We start from the raw sequence: 27,938 nt of genomic DNA, 5'->3' as shown, positions 1-27,938 counted from the left end.
AAGGAGTGTGTGCCAAGACCGAGTTGATTGGCGGTCCGTCCTATCTGCCTACCTCTGCGGAGAAACGGCGTGATGGTTAATTAGTTAGTTAGTGATGTGTGGATGGAAGCTGGTTTTGACGTTTCGAGACGTCTAACTGTGCGCGGCAAGTTGTACGCGACGTGAATACATAATATTAGTATCGAATACAGGCTAAAGTTGCGAATCGGCCATTTTCGCGAAAATGATTTTTTGATAATTTATTTTTCTCTATTTGATACACATTGTAGCAAATCAACAAAATTCTAACCTAGGCAACGGATTTTGATAGGGTTTTCACCATCATTTAGAGATTTTCTTCCGGAAGGTTCTGTTATTATTTAATTTCTGTCAAGCAACTAGCCTATAATGATGTAATGACAGAACTTTAATAGGACTTTCACAGAACCCGAAAATAAAAGTTGAAGAATTGTTCAAATTCTCCGAAACAACCCGTCCTAAGTAAAGAAACAACCCAGTCTCTTTTCACCCTCATTCCAATTGATAAAACGTGATAAAAGTTACCACAGTTACGACAGTGAAAATCTATCTATTTTATTATATATCGATGAATGGACAAAAATTGTTCAAATTTATGTTTACCGCTAAGCCGAAAATTACGCTCAGCCGCGTTTGTAACACTGAAATTATTTAGAACACATTTTGAAAGTAGTGGTTTGTCAGTTCGACTGTAAGGATTTTAACTTGGGGTACTTACTAGGAACGTTCAATAAATTCATCGGAAAACGAATAAAACTTTGGTCCATTTTTCCTAATGAAAGGTAGCCAAAACATCAACTCAAAATTCGTTTCTAAGTATTCCAAACTCCTTCGGTAAGAGCTAATGTTGGTTTTGAACGAACGTTTTTATTAGAGCGAGGAAATTCTTTTCATCCCTTCTTAGGAACATAGACTTTTAGATCTTCTCCACCCCTTTTTAGGATGGCGATAAAATCTTCAGGGATTATTGGGATTCGCGGCTCCATGTTTGGAATCCCGCACATTGACGTCGTAACCAACGGGAAAGCCAAGCATTTCTTCTTTTTTGTTGTTTTTTACTGGTAACACCTAGAAGACCTGCCGAAACTTAAATATACTTTACAACTTTAAAAAATAAATAAATTAGTGTTTGACTGAAGTTTGAATCTTCTTTCCCAGGAACTGAGGTCGACAACTCTAGCAATCTCGCCAAATGCGAATCGAGTAGGACCAACATTTATTTCGTGTTAACTACTGTAATGTCATCCGATTTCATAGAAATGTGTAAATCTCCGTGCGTACGTGATTGCCACCAATATATGCATGGTTGATAGGATGCATTGACATCGACAACGAGTCTATCTGAGGAGCTTCAGCTCGATCGGATGTCGGGAAGTGGGTAAATTTCCGATTGCGAGATTTGCATTCATTCACTACCGAAAACAATGCTGAAATTCAAATCGATGTATTTAAAAAATAAAGTCGGTCATACACTCAACTGTTTGTACATACATAATACACAGCTCTGACCAAAGCACTGTTTATAATTAAAACGTTGGTTAGTTAGCTTTAGCTATTTCGGTGACTGGATCTGAATAGAAATGTTGAAAAGTACGTAGGTACTCTTTCCCATTTCCATCAACACTTCCATCAATTCTCACAATATTTCCCAAATTATTAATGCCTTAGTTCTACTACATCTCTTAGTTAATAATCACGTCCCGCTTGAAAACAATGAAATTTAACCCTTACATATAGAAAGAAAGGGCCTTAGATTAAATTTACTTGAATAATTAGGAATCAATTATTTTTTTTTTTTTTGATAAATTAATGTTTTTAAGACAAGATTTTATTTATGCATAGCACAAAGGATAACAATTATTTTTATTTTTATAAGCAATAATTGTTCGCCTGAAACACTCATCCACATTGAAAAAATCTCCTGATAAAAAATACTTGACGCCAACGGGACACGAACCCGTGTCCGTTGGCGTCAAGTATTTTTTATCAGGAGATTTTTTCAATGTGGATGAGTGTTTCAGGCGAACAATTATTGCTTATAAAAATAAAAATAATAATTAGGAATCAATTAAAGAACCAATGAACCATTAATTCATAAAGTAAGGAAAATTATTTATTCCCCGCTTCTAAGTATGTTCACAAAACCTAAACAATATAACACATTTAAATAAATTAATAGCAGCCACATCATTATTAAACAATTAAGATAACATTAATGTGGGGAAAACAGACTTCAAAATACCCCCCACAGAATATGAAATCTGTTGTCACAATTATTTTATTAGTAAATCGGTTTAACCGGTAATAAATCATTTTAAATTGGGAGAGGGTAAAGTAGAATCATATAAATAAGTCGTCTAAACGTGGTTATAACCACAGTTTGAAAATGGCCTTGAAAGTCGAAATAGCTGTAATAATAACAAAGACCAAAAAATACTTGCAGAACTTAATAGTTAATATTTTATTTATTAAGTTCTATTATTCCAAATATTAATCAAATCATCTGAATATTAGAATGATACAGTTCGTACACATAGAAAATAAAATTTCTCATAAAATGAGAAATGCTGCTTTATTAAAAATTTGATTGCCCAGCATTTTACATAGGTAAAACTGCAAGAAATGTTCAAAGGAGGGTGGTGATGCCTAAATAGTGTAGGTTTTTCAGAATTCGCAACACAGCTAATACATAAAGATCACTCTTTTAATAAATCCTCGGGTATACGAGTAGATGTGCTGCACATACATGGGATAGGTTTACGTTTGAATAATCTAGAAGCTCTGGAAATAAAAAATCCCTAAAAATAAATAAAACCAATTTACTTAACAGACTTATCAAATAGCCCCATTTTAAACATATTCTCCTCCGCACTTTCTCCCTCACCAAAGATGATGTTCTCTCTCCCTATTCTATCTAACCTATTAATACACTGTAACTCTCTTATTGATTTCATATGTTTTTATATAACACTGATGAAGGTTCAGGATAAAACGAAACCGGTTGGTTTTATATATTAAAAATAAATATAATAAAGTGGTATTAAAAACAAAGTTATTTTATTCTAATTATTTTATTAAAAATCTCTTCAAATTATTGGAAATCCTGTTAAAAACAGGAATGCAAGCTGTGTCCGTCAGGAATTTTTATCAAAAGAGTTAGTAAATTCGTAACAATATCGGAACACGTGTTCATCCATCCGCGTTTGTCTTAATAATATATCATGACAAAATGCAAAAGTATTCGGATTTTTATGAACACGTGTTCGGACATCGTGAGAAAACATTGGTATTTTACTTAAAGTTTATCACGATACCTATCAATTCATTAGTTACTGACCCACAGTCCCGTTTTTAACAGGAATACGAATAATTTGAAGAGATTCCGTGTAAAAGACGAAAATTGTACTAATGAATAAATAGCAGACATTCGTGGATGAAAGTAGTAATTTGACGTTTGTTTCGATCGGTAATGTGCCAAATAAGGTTATTGAACAAACACGAAAAAGATACGATCATAAAAAGGTTTTTTCCCATCAAAAAAATATTCCTACCAAAATACCTCACTAAATTCCAAACATTATCGTCATTTTATTTCATTATGTACATACCGAGGACCTGTGTATGCTCTAGAGGTGGGTCCTGTGAGTACTTTTCGTTACTGGGTACAATGAGTACAGGTACAAAAAAGTACCTGGTAAAAATACCTGTTACAAAATACTTAAAAGTAATAATTATTCCAATCCATGGGGGGGATTGTTAGAGAATTTCTGAAGAAAATAATTACCAACAAAAAAATTACAATATGTGATCCCCACAGTATTTTTTTCAATCCAGGGGGAGGGGTGGCTACGAAATTCCCTTTCGAAAAATTCCCCCCATTTTTACAAAATTTTACCTATTAAAAATACCTAGTCAAAATGCCTATTAAAAATACCTATAAAAATACCTGTTAAAAGTACATATTAAAAATACCTGTAAGTAATAAATACTTAGTACCAGTATAAAATATTGTGAGTATTTTGGAAACGGGTATTTTGGAGCTTTGTCACTAGTACAAAGTTTCCCATGAAAATACCCGGTACTTTTACTGGGTACCATAAATACGCCTCTCCTCTAGCAGGCACTAGCCCCCGACATTACAACAGTAAAGTTTATTGGGAAATATAAATTCGCACTTAACTATAAAAAATGCTCAAGATAAGGAGAAGGCTTCTCCATGATGAGAGTATATGTTAGACTCCTCTTTGGATGTAAAATCTTCAACACCTTGAATTGATGTTCCATGGATGCTTCCGATCATCTTAAATGAAGAAGAAATGTTGTTAAACACCTCCTGAAAAAATCTTTTTATTTAACTCTCGATATTTGCAGCATTGAAAAACATTTATTTTTAGCACGTTGTCAGCTTTTACATTCCTTTTGTGAATTCACTATACGAGAACAGCTAAAATGATAAATACATTTTTAGGTTTTTAGAATTCACAGATAATTCGTCTAGTTCAAAGGCACGATGTAACAGCGTTCATTTTGTAATTTTAAACGTTTTTTTTTGTTACAGAAAATGCAACACTTTTTTATCATGTGAGTTTAATTTTCCAGTAAATTAGATTGACGCGTTGATGATAAAATACCTATACCGCGGAAAAGAAACGGTGGAGGTTCGAAGAAATCCCTTATTTATGCGAGCAAAACGTGGGGATGGCTGCAAGTGGATGTGGAAGTGGAATAATAAATAGTAATAATGCGTCCCTAATATGATGCGATATATCCGAGGCTTTCAGTTTCGCATTTTACATTAGTTCCCCAGCCTAACCAATTCAGATGGAAGTGGGCGCAAGGCGCGAGGGAATCACGGGAAAATGTTCCTTTGCTCTTTGAAAATGCGAGAAAAGTATATGATGGATATTCCGATATTCACAAACACAGTAATAGGTAGGTATTAGGTAGGCCTAGGGAGATATTATAGCAGCCGAAATTATTAAAATGGATGTATTTGTGCCTTAGTTATGAGTAGAAAAATGAGGACTACAAAACCTCGATTTTGACAATTTTATTTAGGTATTATCAGGCTGAGGTGCATGTGTCCCTTTCTCTCAGTATTCGGGGGTGAGGGGGGCGGAGAGGGTTTTGTTGAATACGTATACAGTCAACGAAGTGATGTGACATTCTCAATAATTATATCGATACACTAGTCCACTAGTGTTGTCATGTCCCGAGTTATCGATGTTTTTTTAAAATTATTTTTCTGTTTGGTGACTTATCTTGAGTGTGCCAATACTTACCGAGCTTATTTACTAAAGTTATTGTGACAAATTTAATTTGTTTACGTCAAATAAATTAATGGAAAAAAATTGAAAAAAAAAAAACACCTGTTACAGACAGACCCCGAGATGATTCCGTTCCGTATTGCCGAGTTGGATATGGAACACAAAAATTAATTAAAATATTTTTTGATAACTTTTGAAGGTTGTACTCAACATAATATTATCCCTTTATAGGTCACTTTTTTTAAGATACAACTACCGAACCAAAAAAAAACTTTTATATTTGACTAAATATATTGTTCTAGATTTTTTTTTTTTAAATTATATTTTACAAGAAAATGTGTTATGGTAAGTACATACACCACTGATCGTTTGATGGAATGCTGGTACAGCGTATGTTCAGTGGTACATGCACCTACCACATGTTGTTGAATCGATTATGTTATTATAATATCATATTATACAAATGAATATTGAAATCTATGTATAAGAGGCACCATATTGTTTATTGTGCTACATATTAGGTACATACACATAACTAGTTTAGTTTTTATTTAACTTTTTTAATACGTTATATTATTACAGAAAAATGCACTTTTGGGAATACCTCCTACATCACTTGACATTTTCAATCTTCTTCAATGATCTAATATTTTTTGTTTTTAAACGCTTTATTGTAAAAAAATTACTGTTTAACATCTACACAATGAAATTAAAACAATTTATGGTCTAGACCTTTCCCTCGACGGTAAATTTCTTGGTATGCGACCGTCAATTATTTCTGGTAAAAGGCATTGGTGGTAGAAATTTTCTAACAGTGGAACGATTTTTTGCCAGATTTCATCGTCCCTCTCAATTTTTTCATACAGCAAACCTTTTGGACTCCACACAACAAAATAACAATAATTACGACGAGTAATATGTAACTGGCCTTGTACTTGGTAGAAGTAATTATGATTCCGTTTTAATGTTAAAGAATGGTCTTCCAATTTATAGTAATCAATTATCTTTTGTGCAATTCCCTCTTCTGGTGACATATTTGCTATACTATAAGGGCATTTAATTTCAATTATAGAATCCTCACCGATAAGGCCATCCGGACTTGCCGCTAAAAAGTTTTTGGTTTTATCGATAAATAGCCCACAAGCGGATACCTGCAAACTTGTTTTTTTTGAAAATTGCTTTATTGCTAGGCTTTCATTTGCTTTTCCATAATTTGTGGCCATAGTTCCTTTGAATTGTGAGTACAGTAAAGAGTTTAATACTCCCGTAACTGAAGTTTTTTGCCGAAGCTTATATATTTTTCCAAAGTTAGACGCCATTATCCGCTTACGTCTTTCAATTGCCCACAGATTGTTATTGCTTTGGCCTACCAAGATTCTTTGAGAAATTCCTCTTTTTTCGTTTCAAATATTTCAGGTGGCATATCTGGTTCTAATTCCAATTGACCATAATTTTCATCGGGCCCTGTAACTTTTTTTCTTTTTTCTGTCGTATTTTCATTATACTTTAGTTTTTTTTTCGACACATTTATGTATTCTCCTTCGAACGTCGTTTTCTCTCTATAAAGTGCTTCGTGTATTTGCCGGGACTGTGGCCTTGGATTTTCTTTTGTATTCTTGAATGGGTTACCAATTCACTATTCCACGAAGCTACTGCTCCAAAACATCTTGCTTGGTAAGATCCTCTTGTAGTAAAATTTACCCTTTTTCCACCTATAAATTTGGCGATAAAGTTGTTGAATTGCTCCACAGTGTTATTTGTCACGTCAATAATAAAACTTTCTGCATTTGCTATTAGAGACAATAAGAATTGTTGGATATCAGTCCATATTCCACAATCTCGAAGATCGCTTACTAAATTTGGATCATCAGTATACTTCTCCGGCTTGCAATAGTACGATGCACAATTTTTATGATCACCAAACACATGATTTGCGGTATTTTTTATGTCCATTTTCAAATTTTTTATTTTATCACTTTGTACTGTGTTTTCTTGCTCTTTCCTGTAATTTACTGCTCCAACTACAGCTCTTCTCATGCGTAAAACGTTTGCTTCAACCTTTTTCCTTATATGAACTGGTACAAAGCCTTTAGCGTTGTTGGTTTTTTTTCCAAGTGCTTTCATTTTGTTGCAAAAATTGCGGAGTAAGTGATTTTTGCACTCTATTTTTTGTACTATAAGGTTAGGACCATATGGCATTTGTTGCATTATTTTTTTCATGATGCTGGAGTCGCCATCACCAACTAGTTTGTTAAATTTCAATCCATGCATTTCCATGCTTCTCGAGAACCCTTCTGCTATAATGTGGGCTTCCATGGCATAAGCTCGAAGCAGGCAGTCACATGTATATACCTACGCACAAGTTGCGATGTGACTGAGATGATGAGTCAACAGCAGGCGCTCTAGTTGCGAGTTGCGACATGACTTTTTTATGTGTGCAGCAACCTGTATACATGCACCCACAAGTCTCATTTACTTGTGCGTGTGCAGAAAATGAGCTCGGAGCAGGCAGTCACATGTATATAACTACGCACAAGTCGCGATGTGACTGAGGTGATGAGCGAACAGCAGGCGCTCTAGTTGCGAGTTGCGACGTGACTTTTTTATGTGAATACCGCACAAGAGTCCAAACTGCTCCCGTCTGGAGCCAGTGAGACTGTGGATTCCCCAATTGGCGACTTAATTGGACTAGTATTACAAAACCCTGTAAGCTGATAGCTGATTTGGCCGTAACTAAGTCGCCGCGTGTATCATTATTTCTCCAGACAATTATTTTATATTATATTTAATTAATATTCTTTTTAATGAATATTATTTTTAATATTGTGAAACAACATAAATTAATTAAAATCAATTTACTTGCGCACGCCGTGATTTGAATCCGAGACCTCCGGACTCGAAGTCGAGAGCCTTACCCCTCAACCACGGAGGCAAAATAAATGTATCTACGTACATATTTGTAGTGAGTAATAATTATAATAAAGTTAAGTACAAAACAATATTAAATAATGTAGACCTCGCTATTTTATTACGAATATGTACCTAGGCACCTACTTAATTTTTGGAATAAATGAATAACAGTAAATGAAATAATAAGAACGATCGCGATAATATGACGCGAAGTCCGCTATCGGGCGCGGCGCGGCGATTCGTGCTTACAACGCCTGCAGCCACGCACACACACGCATTGGGGTTCACCAATACACCGATAGCGCTTTTGCTATCCCCGCTGAGATGAACGAAATAGAAATAATTTTTACAAATACCTATCGTTAAAATTTCTCGGCGCTCCTGCGCGCTCTTAAAGTATGGCGTTGAAATTGTGGGAGGCGCCCGCTGGTTTATAACCCCGAATCAGGAATACTAAATATTAGAATACTACCCCGCTGACCCGTATAAAATCACGGGATATTATAATTGTACAAATTATATACCTTTCGAATGAAGCGGTTTTGCGGTTGCTTTGTTCTTTTCCCGTAATTCGCGGCTCGGCTCGCGGAATTTTGCCCTGTTTATACATGTATACGTTTATACATTTCTAAATGCGTTTAAGATTGACGATTGATTTTATTCATTAATTTCATTCATTTAACATATATATCCAGCTAACAATAAAAACACCCTAATATAATAGAACTTCCTTCTTCTTCTGGCGTTAGTAAGATTAGATTGTTAATATTAATTTTAGGTGTAAGTTGCTAAATATTTAAATACTCGTATATATGTCGTTAAGATAGTAGTTATAGGCCTTAGTCGTAAGTCACTAGATATAAGTCTTAGAGATAAGTCAGTAGTTCTAGTATTAACTATTTAAGAAATATATTTGTACAGCGCCCTGGAGGTGATTTCTCACGAAAACGGCGCTATATAAATTAGCCAAATATTATTGTTATTATAGCATAATGGATCTTCGCTCTATTAACTCATCTAATTATGTCCTTAACTGTATCTACATATCTGTAATGAACAATTAACATTATTAATCTCAAGTGACATCAAGCACATCTATCAATCAAATATTTAAACAAAAAAAATTACATTTCAAATAAATAATTAATTTTAGTACCTACTTTATCGCTTGTCCAATATAATTTATACTGAATTTTAAACTTAAAAGTTCATTGCATACAATTTCACATCACGCACCACGCTATGCACCGACAACCGAAATTATTTTTATTCCGTTTGAAAGCAGTTTCGAATTGTCACCAAACCCGTGGAAAACGAAACGGTAGTGCATCCAACAGGCAAAGAATGAAAGATTTCCATGTTTATCCCAGCGGGGTCGGGGGAGTGACCAGACGTTTTCCAGTTTATCCTTGCCGGTCTTTTTGTAATTTTCTGTCCATTGTTGTTCGATGCATAATTCATGATGAGGTTTTTAAGCATCTTCCTTCCCTCGAAGTTTCCGTTCCCCACCGAAGCGAGTCCAAACGGTTCTTTCTCTCACATCTGGGATTCGTTGTGTACTTTGAAAATGGACAGTGACAGCGCTTTTGGACAAATCCTCTAGCTTTAATTCTGTTACGCGAGTTCCTTTTTTATTTTGTTTATATGTTATGCCTAAATATGTTAAAAATCTGACCCCCTTTTTATAAATTAACACATTTCCGGACACGATGTCCATTGGGGTCGTTTTAGAGGAGATGCGATATGATACGACGTACTTACTCGTATACGTATTTTAGTCGGTTGTAATGCAATAGTATGTAGCCTGTGTGTACACTTCTATACTTGATATTGTCACACCCAAAGACGATCATCTTTTCTTGTGACAAAACTCATGTCATAGCGTACAATATCACGAACCTCTGTTTTCCGATATTTGCCGATATTTTCCGGCAAGTGACCGTGAATGTGTTAAAGAGGAAGCACCTACTTTGCAGAGGCGTACAGTAACACACGGAGATCCATAAGATTTATTAAAAATCTCTTCAAATTATTGATAACCCGGTTAAAAAAGGGACTGCAGGCCGCTTCCTGATAAACTTTTAGTAAATTTATTTATTTATTTATTTATTTACACATATACGGCACAACACGTGCCATTAACATAATTGACATACTTATAATAGTACAACAACATGAAGAATAACAGTATAATGTTAGTAAAATTTAAGAAAATGGGTAAAAAGTAAGGTAATAAGTAGTGTATAAAAACTATAATGTATAAAAGTAAATTGTAAAGTGAATAGTTTAAAATATAAAGTATTAAAGTACAAACCATAATTTATTAGGAAAAAGTATAAATAAAAATAAAAATTTAAAGATTGAAATAAAACAATAAAATGTACCAATAAGATACCTATCTCAAGGTACCGACAATGATTTAAATATAAAAAAGTAATAAATCCTGGATTATGTTAACCGATATGATAAATTTTACAAGTACTTATGATTTCAAGTGCATTAATAGTTTTAGAAGTACTGGTAGGCATATTATGTTTACATGATGTATTTACGTGGTACTAGCAAACAAATTTAGTTTAACGCATCTTTTGTATGAAGACAGATTACCGGCAGCGTGATCAATATTAGCATATTCATTGCCTAAAATATGCAAGCGATTGATGGTTGAGTTTTGTTCTGCGTTCGTCATACTATTGTCACAGTGAAAAGGTGTTTTGAGTCGAGTCGGTCTACTAGGTACATGGTAATTTATTAATGAGACCAATTCAGGGGAGTCAAACCAGTTATTGTTTATTTTAAATAAGAAAATAAGATCATTGAGTATTCTTCTATCTTTTAACGATAAGAGTCTCATTTTTTGTAATAAAGATTCATAGTTTATGTCAACCGCAGGAATACCTAATTTGAAATTAATTGATCTGAGAAATTTGCGTTGGATTCTTTCAATGGAGTTTGCATGGCTTTTGTAGAAAGGGTTCCATATGGGGGAATTGTATTCTAAATGACTCCTAACCAGAGTTGTATATAGTATTTTAAATGTTTGGATATTTTTAAAATCTTTACAAATTCTTACAATGAAGCCCAGAATTTTCATTGCTTTACCCGTTATTATATCAATGTGATTGGTAAATAGTAGTTTAGAGTCGAAGGTTATTCCAAGGTCCCTTATTACAGGTACTGACAATAAACTGTGATTGTTAAAAGAGTAACTATATTTGATAGGGTTTTTAATTCTAAAGAAACTCATGATTTGACATTTTTTTATATTAAGTGTAAGTTTGTTAATGGTACACCATTCTACGAATTTTATAAAATTGGATTGGAGGGACAAGCAATCGTATATATTTTTTATGATTTTATATATTTTCATGTCATCGGCAAATAATAATATGTTAACATCAGTGAATATGGAAGTGACATCGTTTATGAATAGTATAAACAATATTGGACCAAGGTGCGAACCCTGAGGCACACCACTAGTGGCTTCAAATTCGTAAGATAAGTGTTCTTTAATACAGACAGTTAGTACACGTTTTGATAAATAATTCTTAATCCAACATAATAAATTACCACTTATTCCTAATTTAGACAATTTATTTATAAGAATTTTAATGCAAACCTTATCAAAGGCTTTACTAAAATCCGTGTAAATTGAATCAACTTGTTCTCTATTAGCAAGAGCACCAGAGATAAAATGTTCATACAGTGTAAGGTTAGTTAAGGTAGATCGTCCAGAGATAAAACCATGTTGAAATGATGAGATATTAAATTTTATGCAAGAACATATTTTTTGGAGAATTAACTTTTCAAAAATTTTTGGTATTGACGATTGTATGCATATTGGTCTGTAATTTTCAACTAAAGACTTGTCTGTAAGTGGGCTACCCACAGTTTGATAATGCCTTCAGAAGGCGAAACAGCTGTCACGCGTAATAATAATTACACAGCAGAACTTGTTTAAAAATAAACTGTTTTTATAAACCCAATAATAATATTATTGTATATATAAAAAATAAAAAAATAAAATGGAGTTCTACAAATTAAACTTAATAACAATAAATAAAGACTTGTCTCCGCTTTTGAATATAGGAGTGAGAAAGCTATTTTTCCATATTTGTGGGAACTTGCCTGTTAAAAGTGATTGATTAAATAGTAGGTACAGAGGGTAAGAGACACTACTCCCACAGTTTTTTAGAAATACGGGGGGAATTTTATCTGGCCCTGAGCACGATTTAGGTTCCAGTAGTTTGATACATGCTGCAATTTCTTTAATCTCAATATGTATCTGAGATAGTTGTAAATTTATATCGGACTCAAAGTTTGGAATGTCTTCATCAGGGATATCTGTTTCATATACATCCTTGAAAAAATCTGCAAACAAATTGACAATATCTTTGATTTTACAGGAAGTTTTCAGTTTATAGTGCATAGTTTCAGGTATGCCAAGGTTGTTGTTATTTTGAGCTTTACAATAGTTGAAAAAATATTTTACATTGTTACCAATCGAAAATTCCACATTCTTAATGTAATTATTATAACAAATGTTTGATAATTTATTACAATCTTTTCGCAGCTTGCTGAAAATTATAAAATCAGAAAGATTTGTTGTTTCTTTGTAAATTTTATGCGCTTTTTTCTTCTCAATTACTATGTTAATGAGGTCCTTGCTAAACCAGCGAGGGAAATTTGAAGATAGTTTATAACTAATTGGGACAAAGTTTTCTATGGTTTTATATAGATGATCGTAAAAGGCTTTAATATTCTCATCGAGATTACCTCCTTCTAGTATAGACCAGTCAGTGTTATAAAGATAATCGCGTATTGCAACATAATTGGCTTTATTAAAGTTAGGATATTGTGTCTGGTTTTTAATTTGGCATTTTATAGGGTTACATAATACAGTAATATCTAAAGGTGGGTGATGAGAATCAGGGGGAAGAACTGAATCGAGTGACTTTCCAACCGCAGTTGACAAGTCGGTACAAAGAACAATATCTAGTAATCTATTATTGTCATTTTTTACATTGTTTAATTGAACTAGGTTAAGGAAATCACATAATTCAACTATTTCTTTTTCTGTGTCAGTTAAGCTAGAGTTTTGAGATAATGTAGAATTGTCGCGGGTACCCCAGTTGATTTTTGGTAAATTGTAATCACCGATGATATGAAATTCGTGATAATATCAGAAGCACGTGTTCATGGACCTGCGTTTTCTTAGTAATATATGATGACAAAATGCTAAACTGTTTTTATGAACACGTGTTCCGACATCGTGACAACACGTTTGTATTTTACTAAAAGTTTATCGGGATACCTATCATTTCATTCGTTAATGGCCTGCGTTTCCATTTTTAATCGGATTACGAATAATTTGAAAGGATTCTTAATAAACTAGCGATATTTTTTATCAGTAAGTTTTCTCCGTGCAGAGGGTGTAAAACTGTGCAATCCGTGCATACCCATGAAAGAAAGAAGAATAACTTTCTCCTTTCCACGGCAAGCACAGTTTCAGAACTTGTATGAACTGCGTTCTATTGCTAGTTCGTAGTTCTCATCGGTAGTAACTCATCGGTACACACTAACCCTTTCGGTGCCAAATCATCAAATGACAATTCAACACACCTTTAAAAACAAAAGCTAGGTTACGTTGATTAGGTTTATAGGTTAGTTTTTCCCTTTGCTTTTAATGAATTTGTATCACTTTTTAAAGGCGTGTTGAATTGTCAACCATAGAAGCAATTTAAATATTTTTTTCTAATTGAATGTATTTATTCGTTTGTCCTCAGGTGCCGAGTAAGATTGCGCAGCGTCGTATTGGAGGGCACATTTGGACGCGTCTACCGCGGCTCCTACACGGACGAAGAGTCGAGAGAGCAAGAAGTCCTCGTGAAGACAGTCACCGAGCACGCTTCCCAAGTGCAAGTGTCGCTCCTCCTCCAGGAGGGGATGGCCATGTACGGGCTGCAGCACCGCAACGTGCTCAGCGTGCTGGGGGTGTCGATAGAGGACCACACCGCCCCGTTCCTGATCTACCCCCACGGAGGGTACACCAACATGAAGAAGTTCCTGCAGAAGTGCAAGGTGTCGGCTGAGGGGGTGGCGCACACCCTCACCACGCAGGAGGTGGTGGATATGGCCCTGCAGGTCTCGCAAGGGCTGCAGTATCTTCACAAGAAACACTTGGTGCACAGAGACATTGCGGCAAGAAATTGCGTGTAAGTTTTACTTTTTGTTTTTGGTAGGAGTGGATTGTCCATTTGTTACTCTAGATCTTTATTTTATTGGCTGATTCATTCGTTATTATTGTACTATGCAGTTTCCATACTTTAAAATCGCCTCAAAGGCGCTGTGCAAATATGACTTCCTGGGCTAAGTAGGCTCCCTAAGGCTCTAATGATAAAATGAGATGGAGCCTAGAAAATTATATTGGTACAGAGTTTTTACGAAAACCGCGCTAAACCAATTATTATTAATTAATTATTTGTAAACGGATACAGAAAACATTCTTACCTAAACTATAGGAGATTACTTCAGATAAACGAAAACGAAACGAAATTATTAGATAGTTAGCTTAGAGGAGATTCGACTTTGCCCGCAAAGGACACTACGATAAGAACAATTGCGAATATCGAGGTTTTACTATATTAAAATTTGTGGAAAAATTAGAGTTTATTTGAAATATTAATGTGGATATCCGCAAATAGTGCAAGGCTGATGTAAGTGTAATTAGTAAGATTAAGAAAGAGACGCTTAGATGGTTTTGGGCATGTAGAGCGAATGAGCGAACAAAACAAGACCAAGTTGTTTGGCGGTCCGTCCTCTTTGCCTACCCCTACGGGTAAACGGCATGATGGTTAGTTAGTTACTTTTAGAAATCTATTTAGAGATTATTATTCACGAAACTGACAATTCATGGTGGAATTCCATTATAATATATTATAATAAAACAAATATGAAACTTTTTTCGCTTTAATTTTATTGACTGTAACCGGTTATATTTGTTTTATTATAATATATTATTAATAGATTGTCTATTAGATAGTTTTGTATGGCGCTCTTGAAATAATTTTTCACAAAAACGGCGCTATACATCCAAATCTTATAATAACGTCTTCAATGTTTAACATCAGTAATAGATAGGATACCCATTTTGTACGTAATTTGTGGTTTAGGTTACACCAAATCACATCCCTTTTGACTACCAACGACTTCAACCTATATAAATTAGCCTTCAAGCTTTGATGTAGATGTTATTTTCTATCTTTGAAGTCCGTTGATTTTCTGGCTCGGCTTAATCCTTCGCGTCTGTCAATATTGTCTTTGGGCTAATTAACCCCGTCAAGCCTATTTCTGTTGATTCCGGTGGAGCACGTAATTATTAGCTTCAAACGGTTTTCGTGGTAATTTCCTTTGCTCAAGTCCAGAATTGTTTTAAAATTGCTTTCAATTTTCTTTTACTTTTCTGCGATTACAGTTAAAAGGGCTGAAAGAAAATTCTGAACGAAGTTTATTTTTTTTAATACTTATTTTAACTTTGTGGTTTGACATATTAATGAAATAAAACAATAACAACTTCGTTTATAATCCAGTTTAATATGTACCCTGATTATGCTTGTGTTGCGTTCGGTCGTAATAAATTAAATAAATTCGTGGTTACATACAAAGTTGGTATTGTTTTCACACTCTACAATACAAGATGGAAAAATAGTAGATTAGGAAGAATACAATAAATAAATTAAATGAGTCGAAGCAGAGCTATGCTATATTAGATTTGTTGTTCTGCTTGTTGATATAAATTTTATTAAAACCTGTTTACATTTAGTGATATGATGGTTAACAACGTATGAGGAATATCTTGTCTTTGACCAACTTCCATCTGAAAAGCGAATGAAAATGACATAATTATAATTTATTACAGTGTGGACGACAAATTGCGAGTGCAGATCACCGACAACGCGCTCTCTCGCGACCTCTTCCCCGCCGACTACCACTGCCTGGGCGACAATGAGAACCGCCCCGTCAAGTGGCTGGCGGGCGAGGCCCTGCAGAGGCGCTGCTTCTCGCCGGCCTCGGACGCCTGGGCCTTCGGGGTGCTGCTGTGGGAGCTCACCACCCTGGCGCAGCAGCCCTACCTGGAGATCGACCCCTTCGAGATGGCCGCCTACCTGAGGGACGGCTACAGATTGGCGCAGCCGGTCAACTGTCCCGACGAACTGTAAGTGCACAAATCGATCTAGTGTATTCTTCTTCTTTCATATGTTGGTCTGCGAGCCAGACTAGAACTATAGGACTCAGGCATCGCTCTGTGGATCCGGGAAATTAATAGAACGGGTATAGGTTTACTTTATATAACTTTTTAAAGGTTCATTGAATTGACAATGTGTTGAGTTATCATGGACCCATTAGTATCCAACTTGTTATTCAGATCCTCAGAGCAGGTGTTTTGTTGTTAACGGTGTTTTCTGGTGTACCGGTCACACATAGATAGTATATAGTAATCATGGCTGGGTGGTACTATCGTATCTTATCATATTGAGAATTGAAAGTGGCAAATGACAGACGATCGCGAATTTTGAAAACACCTACATCATAAAATCTAATATGTCAAAGACTTTGCTTACTCGTCTTATAATGCTTCTAAATTTTTTTTTTGATTTTTTGTCAAAATTAACAGTTCTGCTTTCCGATTTACACTCCCGCAGGTCACATTTATATCTCAACACCTTTACTAAAAATATTCTCGTTATTAATAATCGATGTTTGTTTTTGTCAGGTTCGCCGTCATGGCCTACTGCTGGGCAATGTCTCCCGACGAGAGACCGACTCTGCCGCAGCTGCAGATATTCCTTCAGGACTTCTACACACAGCTGACCAGATACGTGTAGTCCCCAGACACAAACTAGACGCCAGTTTCACCGACTGGACTTTATATTGGACAGACTGAAACAGTCAAAAGTGAAATGTGTCAAAACAACTAACTACTTCAACCGTTTAAGCGAAGGCATCGGTGTTTGAATAGTTCCAACAACAGACCAACTTCAACTGTATTGTTTTCTTGCCTACGCTGAGTTGCCCAAGTTGTTGAGTTGTTTGTTATTCGCTGTTGTGATATCTAGCGGAGAATGACCGCGCTCTTGTATATTTATCTCATTTTGATGGACAGTTCAAATTGAATGTAGATTTGTTGTCGACTGTTTGTAGAAAGACTTTGTGTGAAGTTTGAAAGTCTTGGGACACAAGACGTTCAACTTTCAAACCAAAATGTAGTATTTATAATAATGTGAATGATAATTTGTACTTGTTGAATGATAAAACCTACTATTTTAACCACCAAAAGGAATAGGTTACTATTATCCAGATATCATTATTTATATCTATATATTTAGAACACATATTCAAATAGTATATTTGTTCTGCTGCCAATGGTTGAGAACTCCAGTGGTGTCTTTTAAACATTTAGTACTGAAAGTTACCTGATATTAATAGTTCTACTGCCAATGGTTGAAAACTCCAGTGTCTTGTAAACATTTAGTACTGAAAGTTACCTGATATGAATAGTTCTGCTGCCAATGGTTGAGAACTCCAGTGTGTCTTGTAAACATTTAGTACTGAAAGTTACCTGATATGAATAGTTCTGCTGCCAATGGTTGAGAACACCAGTGTGTCTTGTAAACATTTAGTACTGAAAGTTACCTGATATGAATAGTTCTGCTGCCAATGGTTGAGAACACCAGTGTGTCTTGTAAACATTTAGTACTGAAAGTTGCCTGATATGAATAGTTCTGCTGCCAATGGTTGAGAACTCCAGTGTGTCTTGTAAACATTTAGTACTGAAAGTTACCTGATATGAATAGTTCTGCTGCCAATGGTTGAGAACACCAGTGTGTCTTGTAAACATTTAGTACTGAAAGTTACCTGATATGAATAGTTCTGCTGCCAATGTTTGAGAACTCCAGTGTGTCTTGTAAACATTTAGTACCGAAAGTTACCTGATATGAATAGTTCTGCTGCCAATGGTTGAGAACTCCAGTGTGTCTTGTAAACATTTAGTACTGAAAGTTACCTGATATGAATAGTTCTGCTGCCAATGGTTGAGAACTCCAGTGTGTCTTGTAAACATTTAGTACTGAAAGTTACCTGATATGAACAGTTCTGCTGCCAATGGTTGAGAACACCAGTGTGTCTTGTAAACATTTAGTACTGAAAGTTACCTGATATGAATAGTTCTGCTGCCAATGGTTAAGAACTCTAGTGGTGTCTGGTAAACATTTAGTACTGAAAGCTGCCTGATATGAATTAGTATATTGCGTAGCGTTAATAAGAATAAAGAAATGAATTAACTCAAGTCTAAATTATAATATTATAAAGGTAATCATTCTGGGACATTATTGCATTATTTATTATAAATGTGTTTGACCCGCTCCCATATCAAAAATAATCCACTCAAAATATATCAATAATAATTATTAATTATTACCATTCTTTGTACTACTACTACTACTACCATTATTGTTAAAAAATTATTTATTTATTTTAACAATTTAATGCTGAAAATATCATTGCCTATAATATTAATATTTGATGAACGTGCCAAATCGTATAATATAAAATATGGTATAATTTATTGATATTTGAAAATAAACAATGTGAAAATGTCGATATTTTAAATAATTTTATAGGCGCGTGTAACGAATGATTTTGCCTGTTTAAATTAGGCGTCAAAGCAAATTGTATATAAACACTTTATTTCAAACTGTTTTGCCGCTGCTGCGAAATAGCCTTTATTGTACACAATAAACATACAAAATGTAATTTAAAATTTAACACAACTTTTTACTTAAGAAATAATAAAGTTGAATTTATGTCGTGTTCCTATTATAGTGTCGCAGATTCGATAAAATTAACATTTTTATTTGATGCCAACTATTGAAATGTACCTTTATTTAATATGATTTTAGCTGCCAAACATGTAAATTTTTGTAAATATTATTTATTCATCACCTTTCACCGGCATTCAGTTAATGTTAGAAAAGCAGATGTTTTAATGTGCCTTTCATTGGCTTTTTTATTCGTTTGACAATAAATCAATTATTTTGAAGTAAAATTAGTAAAATGCTAGAATTGACTTAAAGAAAACTTTGAATATGACGGTTGAAATAGTGCTGATGCAAACGAGAGGCGATTAATGTAAGTTAGATGTATTAATTATAAATTGTAAATGTTTTATATGACGTAGTGATTGTGTAGATTTCGTTATGCTGAACAAATATTTATTGTCAGGTGTAAAACCACCGAATTCACGAAAATAGTATATGAAATTTTGTACATATTTATTGTAAACAATAAATGGAATTTATAAATATACTGTGTTTTTATTATATCTTTTTGTTTCAATTGTAAAACAGTTACTTAGGTCCTTCTTCCTCAGGGATAGATACGCAAGTATCCGATTCAAGTGTTTTGGCGGCTACCACCATACAATCTGCGTTCGCAAGCGCATGTTCATGACATTTTATAAACTCGTCGGTGACGACAGTCTTCTAGTCTTTAAACATGGTGGAGCAATACATAAATGTGATAATTTAGTCTGACAAGACATTGTGTAACAATGCGAGCTTTAGATCAATGCTAGCAACAAAACAGTCAACAAAGAATTACATTTACGGCAGTTGTGACGTGTGAGTAAAGTTGTGAAAGAGAGAGAAAGATAACAGTTTGCAATATAACTGTGAATGAGGAATACTTGTATTTAGGAAGCATGTTTACGAGAGATGGGAAGGCTGACAGAGATATTGAAAGAAGAGTAAATGCAGGTAACAAAATGGAGTGCTGGTACCCCTACCCTGATAATAATAATAATTGGATGACTTGTATACCGTGCAAAATCACCTCAATGGGGCTGTACAAATTTATAATACATTTCTACAGTGATCTATGTTATTACTAACTATTACAAGATAATAATACATACAGTACAATACTTACCTGGTAGGTCACTTGAGATTAACACTTAATTAACATTATCTAATTGTTTATTAGCGAAATTTAGATACAGGATTTAGGACATAATTCGAAAATTGAATATAACTGGACTTTCTCTTAGGAATGGTATATTTAATTTAAGGGTATGAAAGCTTAAAAAGGTAAAATGATGTATGGAAGTGAGCCATGGAACTGGCAAAGAAAGGATAAAAGTAGATTGAATGCTGTTGAAATGAGATCCCTGAGGCGTAGTGTGGTAAAACCATGTATGATCGTGTGAGGAATGTGGAGATCCGCAAAGATTGCAAGGCGGATGTAAGCGTAATGAGTAAGATCAAGAAAGGGACGCTTAGATGGTTAGAGCATGTAGAGCCAATGAGCGAAGAAAGGAGTGTAAGGAGAATATACGATGCAAATGTGAATGATATCAGCAGTTGGGGACGCCCGAGGAAGACATGGCACGACCAAGTGAATCAGATACTTTAGTCGGGCCATGACAAGAGTCAGGACAATAGAAGAGTATGTATGAGACGATGTATGAATGTGAATGAGGCAAGGAGTGTGTGCCAAGACCGAGTTGATTGGCGGTCCGTCCTATCTGCCTACCTCTGCGGAGAAACGGCGTGATGGTTAATTAGTTAGTTAGTGATGTGTGGATGGAAGCTGGTTTTGACGTTTCGAGACGTCTAACTGTGCGCGGCAAGTTGTACGCGACGTGAATACATAATATTAGTATCGAATACAGGCTAAAGTTGCGAATCGGCCATTTTCGCGAAAATGATTTTTTGATAATTTATTTTTCTCTATTTGATACACATTGTAGCAAATCAACAAAATTCTAACCTAGGCAACGGATTTTGATAGGGTTTTCACCATCATTTAGAGATTTTCTTCCGGAAGGTTCTGTTATTATTTAATTTCTGTCAAGCAACTAGCCTATAATGATGTAATGACAGAACTTTAATAGGACTTTCACAGAACCCGAAAATAAAAGTTGAAGAATTGTTCAAATTCTCCGAAACAACCCGTCCTAAGTAAAGAAACAACCCAGTCTCTTTTCACCCTCATTCCAATTGATAAAACGTGATAAAAGTTACCACAGTTACGACAGTGAAAATCTATCTATTTTATTATATATCGATGAATGGACAAAAATTGTTCAAATTTATGTTTACCGCTAAGCCGAAAATTACGCTCAGCCGCGTTTGTAACACTGAAATTATTTAGAACACATTTTGAAAGTAGTGGTTTGTCAGTTCGACTGTAAGGATTCTAACTTGGGGTACTTACTAGGAACGTTCAATAAATTCATCGGAAAACGAATAAAACTTTGGTCCATTTTTCCTAATGAAAGGTAGCCAAAACATCAACTCAAAATTCGTTTCTAAGTATTCCAAACTCCTTCGGTAAGAGCTAATGTTGGTTTTGAACGAACGTTTTTATTAGAGCGAGGAAATTCTTTTCATCCCTTCTTAGGAACATAGACTTTTAGATCTTCTCCACCCCTTTTTAGGATGGCGATAAAATCTTCAGGGATTATTGGGATTCGCGGCTCCATGTTTGGAATCCCGCACATTGACGTCGTAACCAACGGGAAAGCCAAGCATTTCTTCTTTTTTGTTGTTTTTTACTGGTAACACCTAGAAGACCTGCCGAAACTTAAATATACTTTACAACTTTAAAAAATAAATAAATTAGTGTTTGACTGAAGTTTGAATCTTCTTTCCCAGGAACTGAGGTCGACAACTCTAGCAATCTCGCCAAATGCGAATCGAGTAGGACCAACATTTATTTCGTGTTAACTACTGTAATGTCATCCGATTTCATAGAAATGTGTAAATCTCCGTGCGTACGTGATTGCCACCAATATATGCATGGTTGATAGGATGCATTGACATCGACAACGAGTCTATCTGAGGAGCTTCAGCTCGATCGGATGTCGGGAAGTGGGTAAATTTCCGATTGCGAGATTTGCATTCATTCACTACCGAAAACAATGCTGAAATTCAAATCGATGTATTTAAAAAATAAAGTCGGTCATACACTCAACTGTTTGTACATACATAATACACAGCTCTGACCAAAGCACTGTTTATAATTAAAACGTTGGTTAGTTAGCTTTAGCTATTTCGGTGACTGGATCTGAATAGAAATGTTGAAAAGTACGTAGGTACTCTTTCCCATTTCCATCAACACTTCCATCAATTCTCACAATATTTCCCAAATTATTAATGCCTTAGTTCTACTACATCTCTTAGTTAATAATCACGTCCCGCTTGAAAACAATGAAATTTAACCCTTACATATAGAAAGAAAGGGCCTTAGATTAAATTTACTTGAATAATTAGGAATCAATTATTTTTTTTTTTTTTGATAAATTAATGTTTTTAAGACAAGATTTTATTTATGCATAGCACAAAGGATAACAATTATTTTTATTTTTATAAGCAATAATTGTTCGCCTGAAACACTCATCCACATTGAAAAAATCTCCTGATAAAAAATACTTGACGCCAACGGGACACGAACCCGTGTCCGTTGGCGTCAAGTATTTTTTATCAGGAGATTTTTTCAATGTGGATGAGTGTTTCAGGCGAACAATTATTGCTTATAAAAATAAAAATAATAATTAGGAATCAATTAAAGAACCAATGAACCATTAATTCATAAAGTAAGGAAAATTATTTATTCCCCGCTTCTAAGTATGTTCACAAAACCTAAACAATATAACACATTTAAATAAATTAATAGCAGCCACATCATTATTAAACAATTAAGATAACATTAATGTGGGGAAAACAGACTTCAAAATACCCCCCACAGAATATGAAATCTGTTGTCACAATTATTTTATTAGTAAATCGGTTTAACCGGTAATAAATCATTTTAAATTGGGAGAGGGTAAAGTAGAATCATATAAATAAGTCGTCTAAACGTGGTTATAACCACAGTTTGAAAATGGCCTTGAAAGTCGAAATAGCTGTAATAATAACAAAGACCAAAAAATACTTGCAGAACTTAATAGTTAATATTTTATTTATTAAGTTCTATTATTCCAAATATTAATCAAATCATCTGAATATTAGAATGATACAGTTCGTACACATAGAAAATAAAATTTCTCATAAAATGAGAAATGCTGCTTTATTAAAAATTTGATTGCCCAGCATTTTACATAGGTAAAACTGCAAGAAATGTTCAAAGGAGGGTGGTGATGCCTAAATAGTGTAGGTTTTTCAGAATTCGCAACACAGCTAATACATAAAGATCACTCTTTTAATAAATCCTCGGGTATACGAGTAGATGTGCTGCACATACATGGGATAGGTTTACGTTTGAATAATCTAGAAGCTCTGGAAATAAAAAATCCCTAAAAATAAATAAAACCAATTTACTTAACAGACTTATCAAATAGCCCCATTTTAAACATATTCTCCTCCGCACTTTCTCCCTCACCAAAGATGATGTTCTCTCTCCCTATTCTATCTAACCTATTAATACACTGTAACTCTCTTATTGATTTCATATGTTTTTATATAACACTGATGAAGGTTCAGGATAAAACGAAACCGGTTGGTTTTATATATTAAAAATAAATATAATAAAGTGGTATTAAAAACAAAGTTATTTTATTCTAATTATTTTATTAAAAATCTCTTCAAATTATTGGAAATCCTGTTAAAAACAGGAATGCAAGCTGTGTCCGTCAGGAATTTTTATCAAAAGAGTTAGTAAATTCGTAACAATATCGGAACACGTGTTCATCCATCCGCGTTTGTCTTAATAATATATCATGACAAAATGCAAAAGTATTCGGATTTTTATGAACACGTGTTCGGACATCGTGAGAAAACATTGGTATTTTACTTAAAGTTTATCACGATACCTATCAATTCATTAGTTACTGACCCACAGTCCCGTTTTTAACAGGAATACGAATAATTTGAAGAGATTCCGTGTAAAAGACGAAAATTGTACTAATGAATAAATAGCAGACATTCGTGGATGAAAGTAGTAATTTGACGTTTGTTTCGATCGGTAATGTGCCAAATAAGGTTATTGAACAAACACGAAAAAGATACGATCATAAAAAGGTTTTTTCCCATCAAAAAAATATTCCTACCAAAATACCTCACTAAATTCCAAACATTATCGTCATTTTATTTCATTATGTACATACCGAGGACCTGTGTATGCTCTAGAGGTGGGTCCTGTGAGTACTTTTCGTTACTGGGTACAATGAGTACAGGTACAAAAAAGTACCTGGTAAAAATACCTGTTACAAAATACTTAAAAGTAATAATTATTCCAATCCATGGGGGGGATTGTTAGAGAATTTCTGAAGAAAATAATTACCAACAAAAAAATTACAATATGTGATCCCCACAGTATTTTTTTCAATCCAGGGGGAGGGGTGGCTACGAAATTCCCTTTCGAAAAATTCCCCCCATTTTTACAAAATTTTACCTATTAAAAATACCTAGTCAAAATGCCTATTAAAAATACCTATAAAAATACCTGTTAAAAGTACATATTAAAAATACCTGTAAGTAATAAATACTTAGTACCAGTATAAAATATTGTGAGTATTTTGGAAACGGGTATTTTGGAGCTTTGTCACTAGTACAAAGTTTCCCATGAAAATACCCGGTACTTTTACTGGGTACCATAAATACGCCTCTCCTCTAGCAGGCACTAGCCCCCGACATTACAACAGTAAAGTTTATTGGGAAATATAAATTCGCACTTAACTATAAAAAATGCTCAAGATAAGGAGAAGGCTTCTCCATGATGAGAGTATATGTTAGACTCCTCTTTGGATGTAAAATCTTCAACACCTTGAATTGATGTTCCATGGATGCTTCCGATCATCTTAAATGAAGAAGAAATGTTGTTAAACACCTCCTGAAAAAATCTTTTTATTTAACTCTCGATATTTGCAGCATTGAAAAACATTTATTTTTAGCACGTTGTCAGCTTTTACATTCCTTTTGTGAATTCACTATACGAGAACAGCTAAAATGATAAATACATTTTTAGGTTTTTAGAATTCACAGATAATTCGTCTAGTTCAAAGGCACGATGTAACAGCGTTCATTTTGTAATTTTAAACGTTTTTTTTTGTTACAGAAAATGCAACACTTTTTTATCATGTGAGTTTAATTTTCCAGTAAATTAGATTGACGCGTTGATGATAAAATACCTATACCGCGGAAAAGAAACGGTGGAGGTTCGAAGAAATCCCTTATTTATGCGAGCAAAACGTGGGGATGGCTGCAAGTGGATGTGGAAGTGGAATAATAAATAGTAATAATGCGTCCCTAATATGATGCGATATATCCGAGGCTTTCAGTTTCGCATTTTACATTAGTTCCCCAGCCTAACCAATTCAGATGGAAGTGGGCGCAAGGCGCGAGGGAATCACGGGAAAATGTTCCTTTGCTCTTTGAAAATGCGAGAAAAGTATATGATGGATATTCCGATATTCACAAACACAGTAATAGGTAGGTATTAGGTAGGCCTAGGGAGATATTATAGCAGCCGAAATTATTAAAATGGATGTATTTGTGCCTTTTGAAAACATCCAAGCTGCCCCAGAGTTTAAATAACAAGCTTTTCGGGAAACGCTTTCTCCGGAAGAAACATTGCTCTGGAGATTTATATTAAATTGTAGAATAAGGGTAGTGACCTTTCACAGTGGGGAATATAGCAGAGATAAATTTTACCGACCCCATTTATACCCTAGAAATGATGATTTTAATACGAATATTTAAGACGAATAAAAACGAATAATTTTACAGCTCATGTAAGTTTAATTCTGAAGCCACATCATTAATAAACCACTCTCGACAAATCCATGTTTCATACGCAAATATTTAACTAAAACGCTTTCTAAATATTGACCGAATTAGCAAAAAATGTAATTAATTTAATTTATAATGGGAATACTCTTAATCTTTAACTGTTTTGTCACGAATAAACATAATATGCCGTAGCGTGGTTTCAGCATTGAACAACCGTAAGTGAAAGTAGTTACGTATTCAGATAGTTAGTTACCTTCATTATTTAGTGTACAATGTATTGGCATCAAGCGTCATCAGCAGTCGTGGCCGAGCGGTTAAGGCGTCTGACTAGAAATCAGATTCCCTCTGGGAGCGTAGGTTCGAATCCTACCGACTGCGGAAACTATTTTGACTTTTTTTATTTACGTACCGGGTGTTACGTTATGTAAAGTGCACTGACTTCAACCACCATGTAAAGATGATTCTACATGGTGGTTGAAGTCAAAAAGATACATAACTTTTGTCGAAATTCCTTTTTTTTTGTTCATAAATATTTTTCCATAGAAGAATATTTATTTTTTCACACAAACAATTCAACACTTTAAAGTGAAATCGTTGAAATTTCGGAAAAAGTTATTCATAATTTTAATTTAACTATTATGGAGAATCACCTCCCGAAGTTAGTGGGTTAGTTTACCCCCGGACATCTTGTACAATACGCAGAAATTCTTGAAATACATGCATAATTATATTTGCAAATAAATATTCTAAAAAGACACATACTAAAAAGAAACATGTTTCTCAAAATTCGAAGAAATCCGTGTGTATATGTGGAGATTGAATTTCCACATCTCATTCCCAGCAAAGTGCCTACCAACACAGCCAATTTCCACCGTGCCCGCTCATGAGAGCGACGCATATGTTCGGTATTTTCAAATGAAATTTCCTTTTCAAAGAGACTTCTTAAGGCTTTCATGAATTCAATTGAAAATGCGAACACTTTTCGCGCGAGGAAATTACACCCTATTTCATATTCATGGACTTAACAAGAAACCACAATTTTTGCCATCCTATTCCATTGAAATCTTCTCTCAGGAGGCATTATTATTTTCAAAGCATTTTACGAAAGAGCTCCCTATTTGATAAAATCTGCCAAAATACCTCTGGGTAGTTGTTATTTCCCGTTCGAAAGATTGTTATAAACATACATAATAAATATTATATTCGTGCCGTACAAATCTTAAAAATCAGTCCCTGTCTGCCAAGTTACAGATCGATGGGATGACGGGAATTGGGTTAGTTGAGAGTTTCCAGATACTGTGTATAGCGATATCAATATCCCGAATGACAAAATCTTTTGTTTTAATAGACTACTTAACTATCTCGATGCATAAGTATACGAATAAGTATTAAAAGTTGAATTCATAATTTTTTCTATTGAAGAATTGTATTTGTACTACAATTTTGTCATACAGATTGTAGTACAAATACACTAACACTAATGTGAACTCACATTTAAAAAAACATATTTTAGACGTACTTTTGTGTTCATGACATTACTTTGTCATTTTTTCAGCATTCTCCCGCGAAGGGAAGTAAAAAGGCAAATATCCCATTTCAGTTACAATTTAGTCGAATTAAATTGAAAGTAAAATTGACGAATAACATAAATCCACTATTCTGGCTTCTGTTCGTTGTTATTCCAACACACTCGCCGTATCATTATCTGCTGACGTCATTCGCTAATCCACTCTATTTAACGACTCACGCGCGTTTATCTACTATCTACACAATGTGAAGACACGATTTGCTAATGAAATCTAACCTACATTTCCGGGCAGTCGTGGTCGAGTGGAAATCAGATTCCCTCTGGAAGCGTTGCGTTGGTTCGAATCCTACCGACTGCGAATTTATTTATGCTTTTGCTTAATTTTTTTTTCTTGACAATCCGATGGCGAATAATAATACAATTTTCCAC

General features: G+C 34.5%; 1 protein-coding gene and 1 non-coding gene across 2 annotated transcripts; both read left to right on the top strand.

Moving 5' to 3' along the window:
• Positions 1-8,397: 8,397 nt before the first annotated feature.
• On the top strand, positions 8,398-19,539 carry LOC149425578 (inactive tyrosine-protein kinase Dnt-like). Its single transcript, XM_089650797.1, has 4 exons — positions 8,398-8,477; positions 13,982-14,410; positions 16,114-16,410; positions 16,969-19,539. The coding sequence occupies exons 1-4, from the start codon at positions 8,398-8,400 to the stop codon at positions 17,078-17,080; spliced, it is 918 nt and encodes a 305-aa protein (XP_089506923.1). The 3' UTR covers positions 17,081-19,539.
• Positions 19,540-26,277: 6,738 nt separating this feature from the next.
• Positions 26,278-26,359, top strand: TRNAS-AGA (transfer RNA serine (anticodon AGA)). Its single transcript has one exon. It is a non-coding gene; the product is annotated as a tRNA-Ser (tRNA).
• The last annotated feature ends 1,579 nt before the right edge of the window (positions 26,360-27,938 follow it).

The sequence above is a fragment of the Hesperophylax consimilis genome, chromosome 3 (assembly GCF_061612785.1).
Source record: "Hesperophylax consimilis isolate HC1 chromosome 3, BYU_Hcon_1.0, whole genome shotgun sequence".
In the NCBI taxonomy this organism is placed as follows: domain Eukaryota; kingdom Metazoa; phylum Arthropoda; class Insecta; order Trichoptera; family Limnephilidae; genus Hesperophylax; species Hesperophylax consimilis.
The sequence above is the reverse complement of the archived record's forward strand: the minus strand, read 5'-3'. Positions and strand labels throughout refer to the sequence as shown.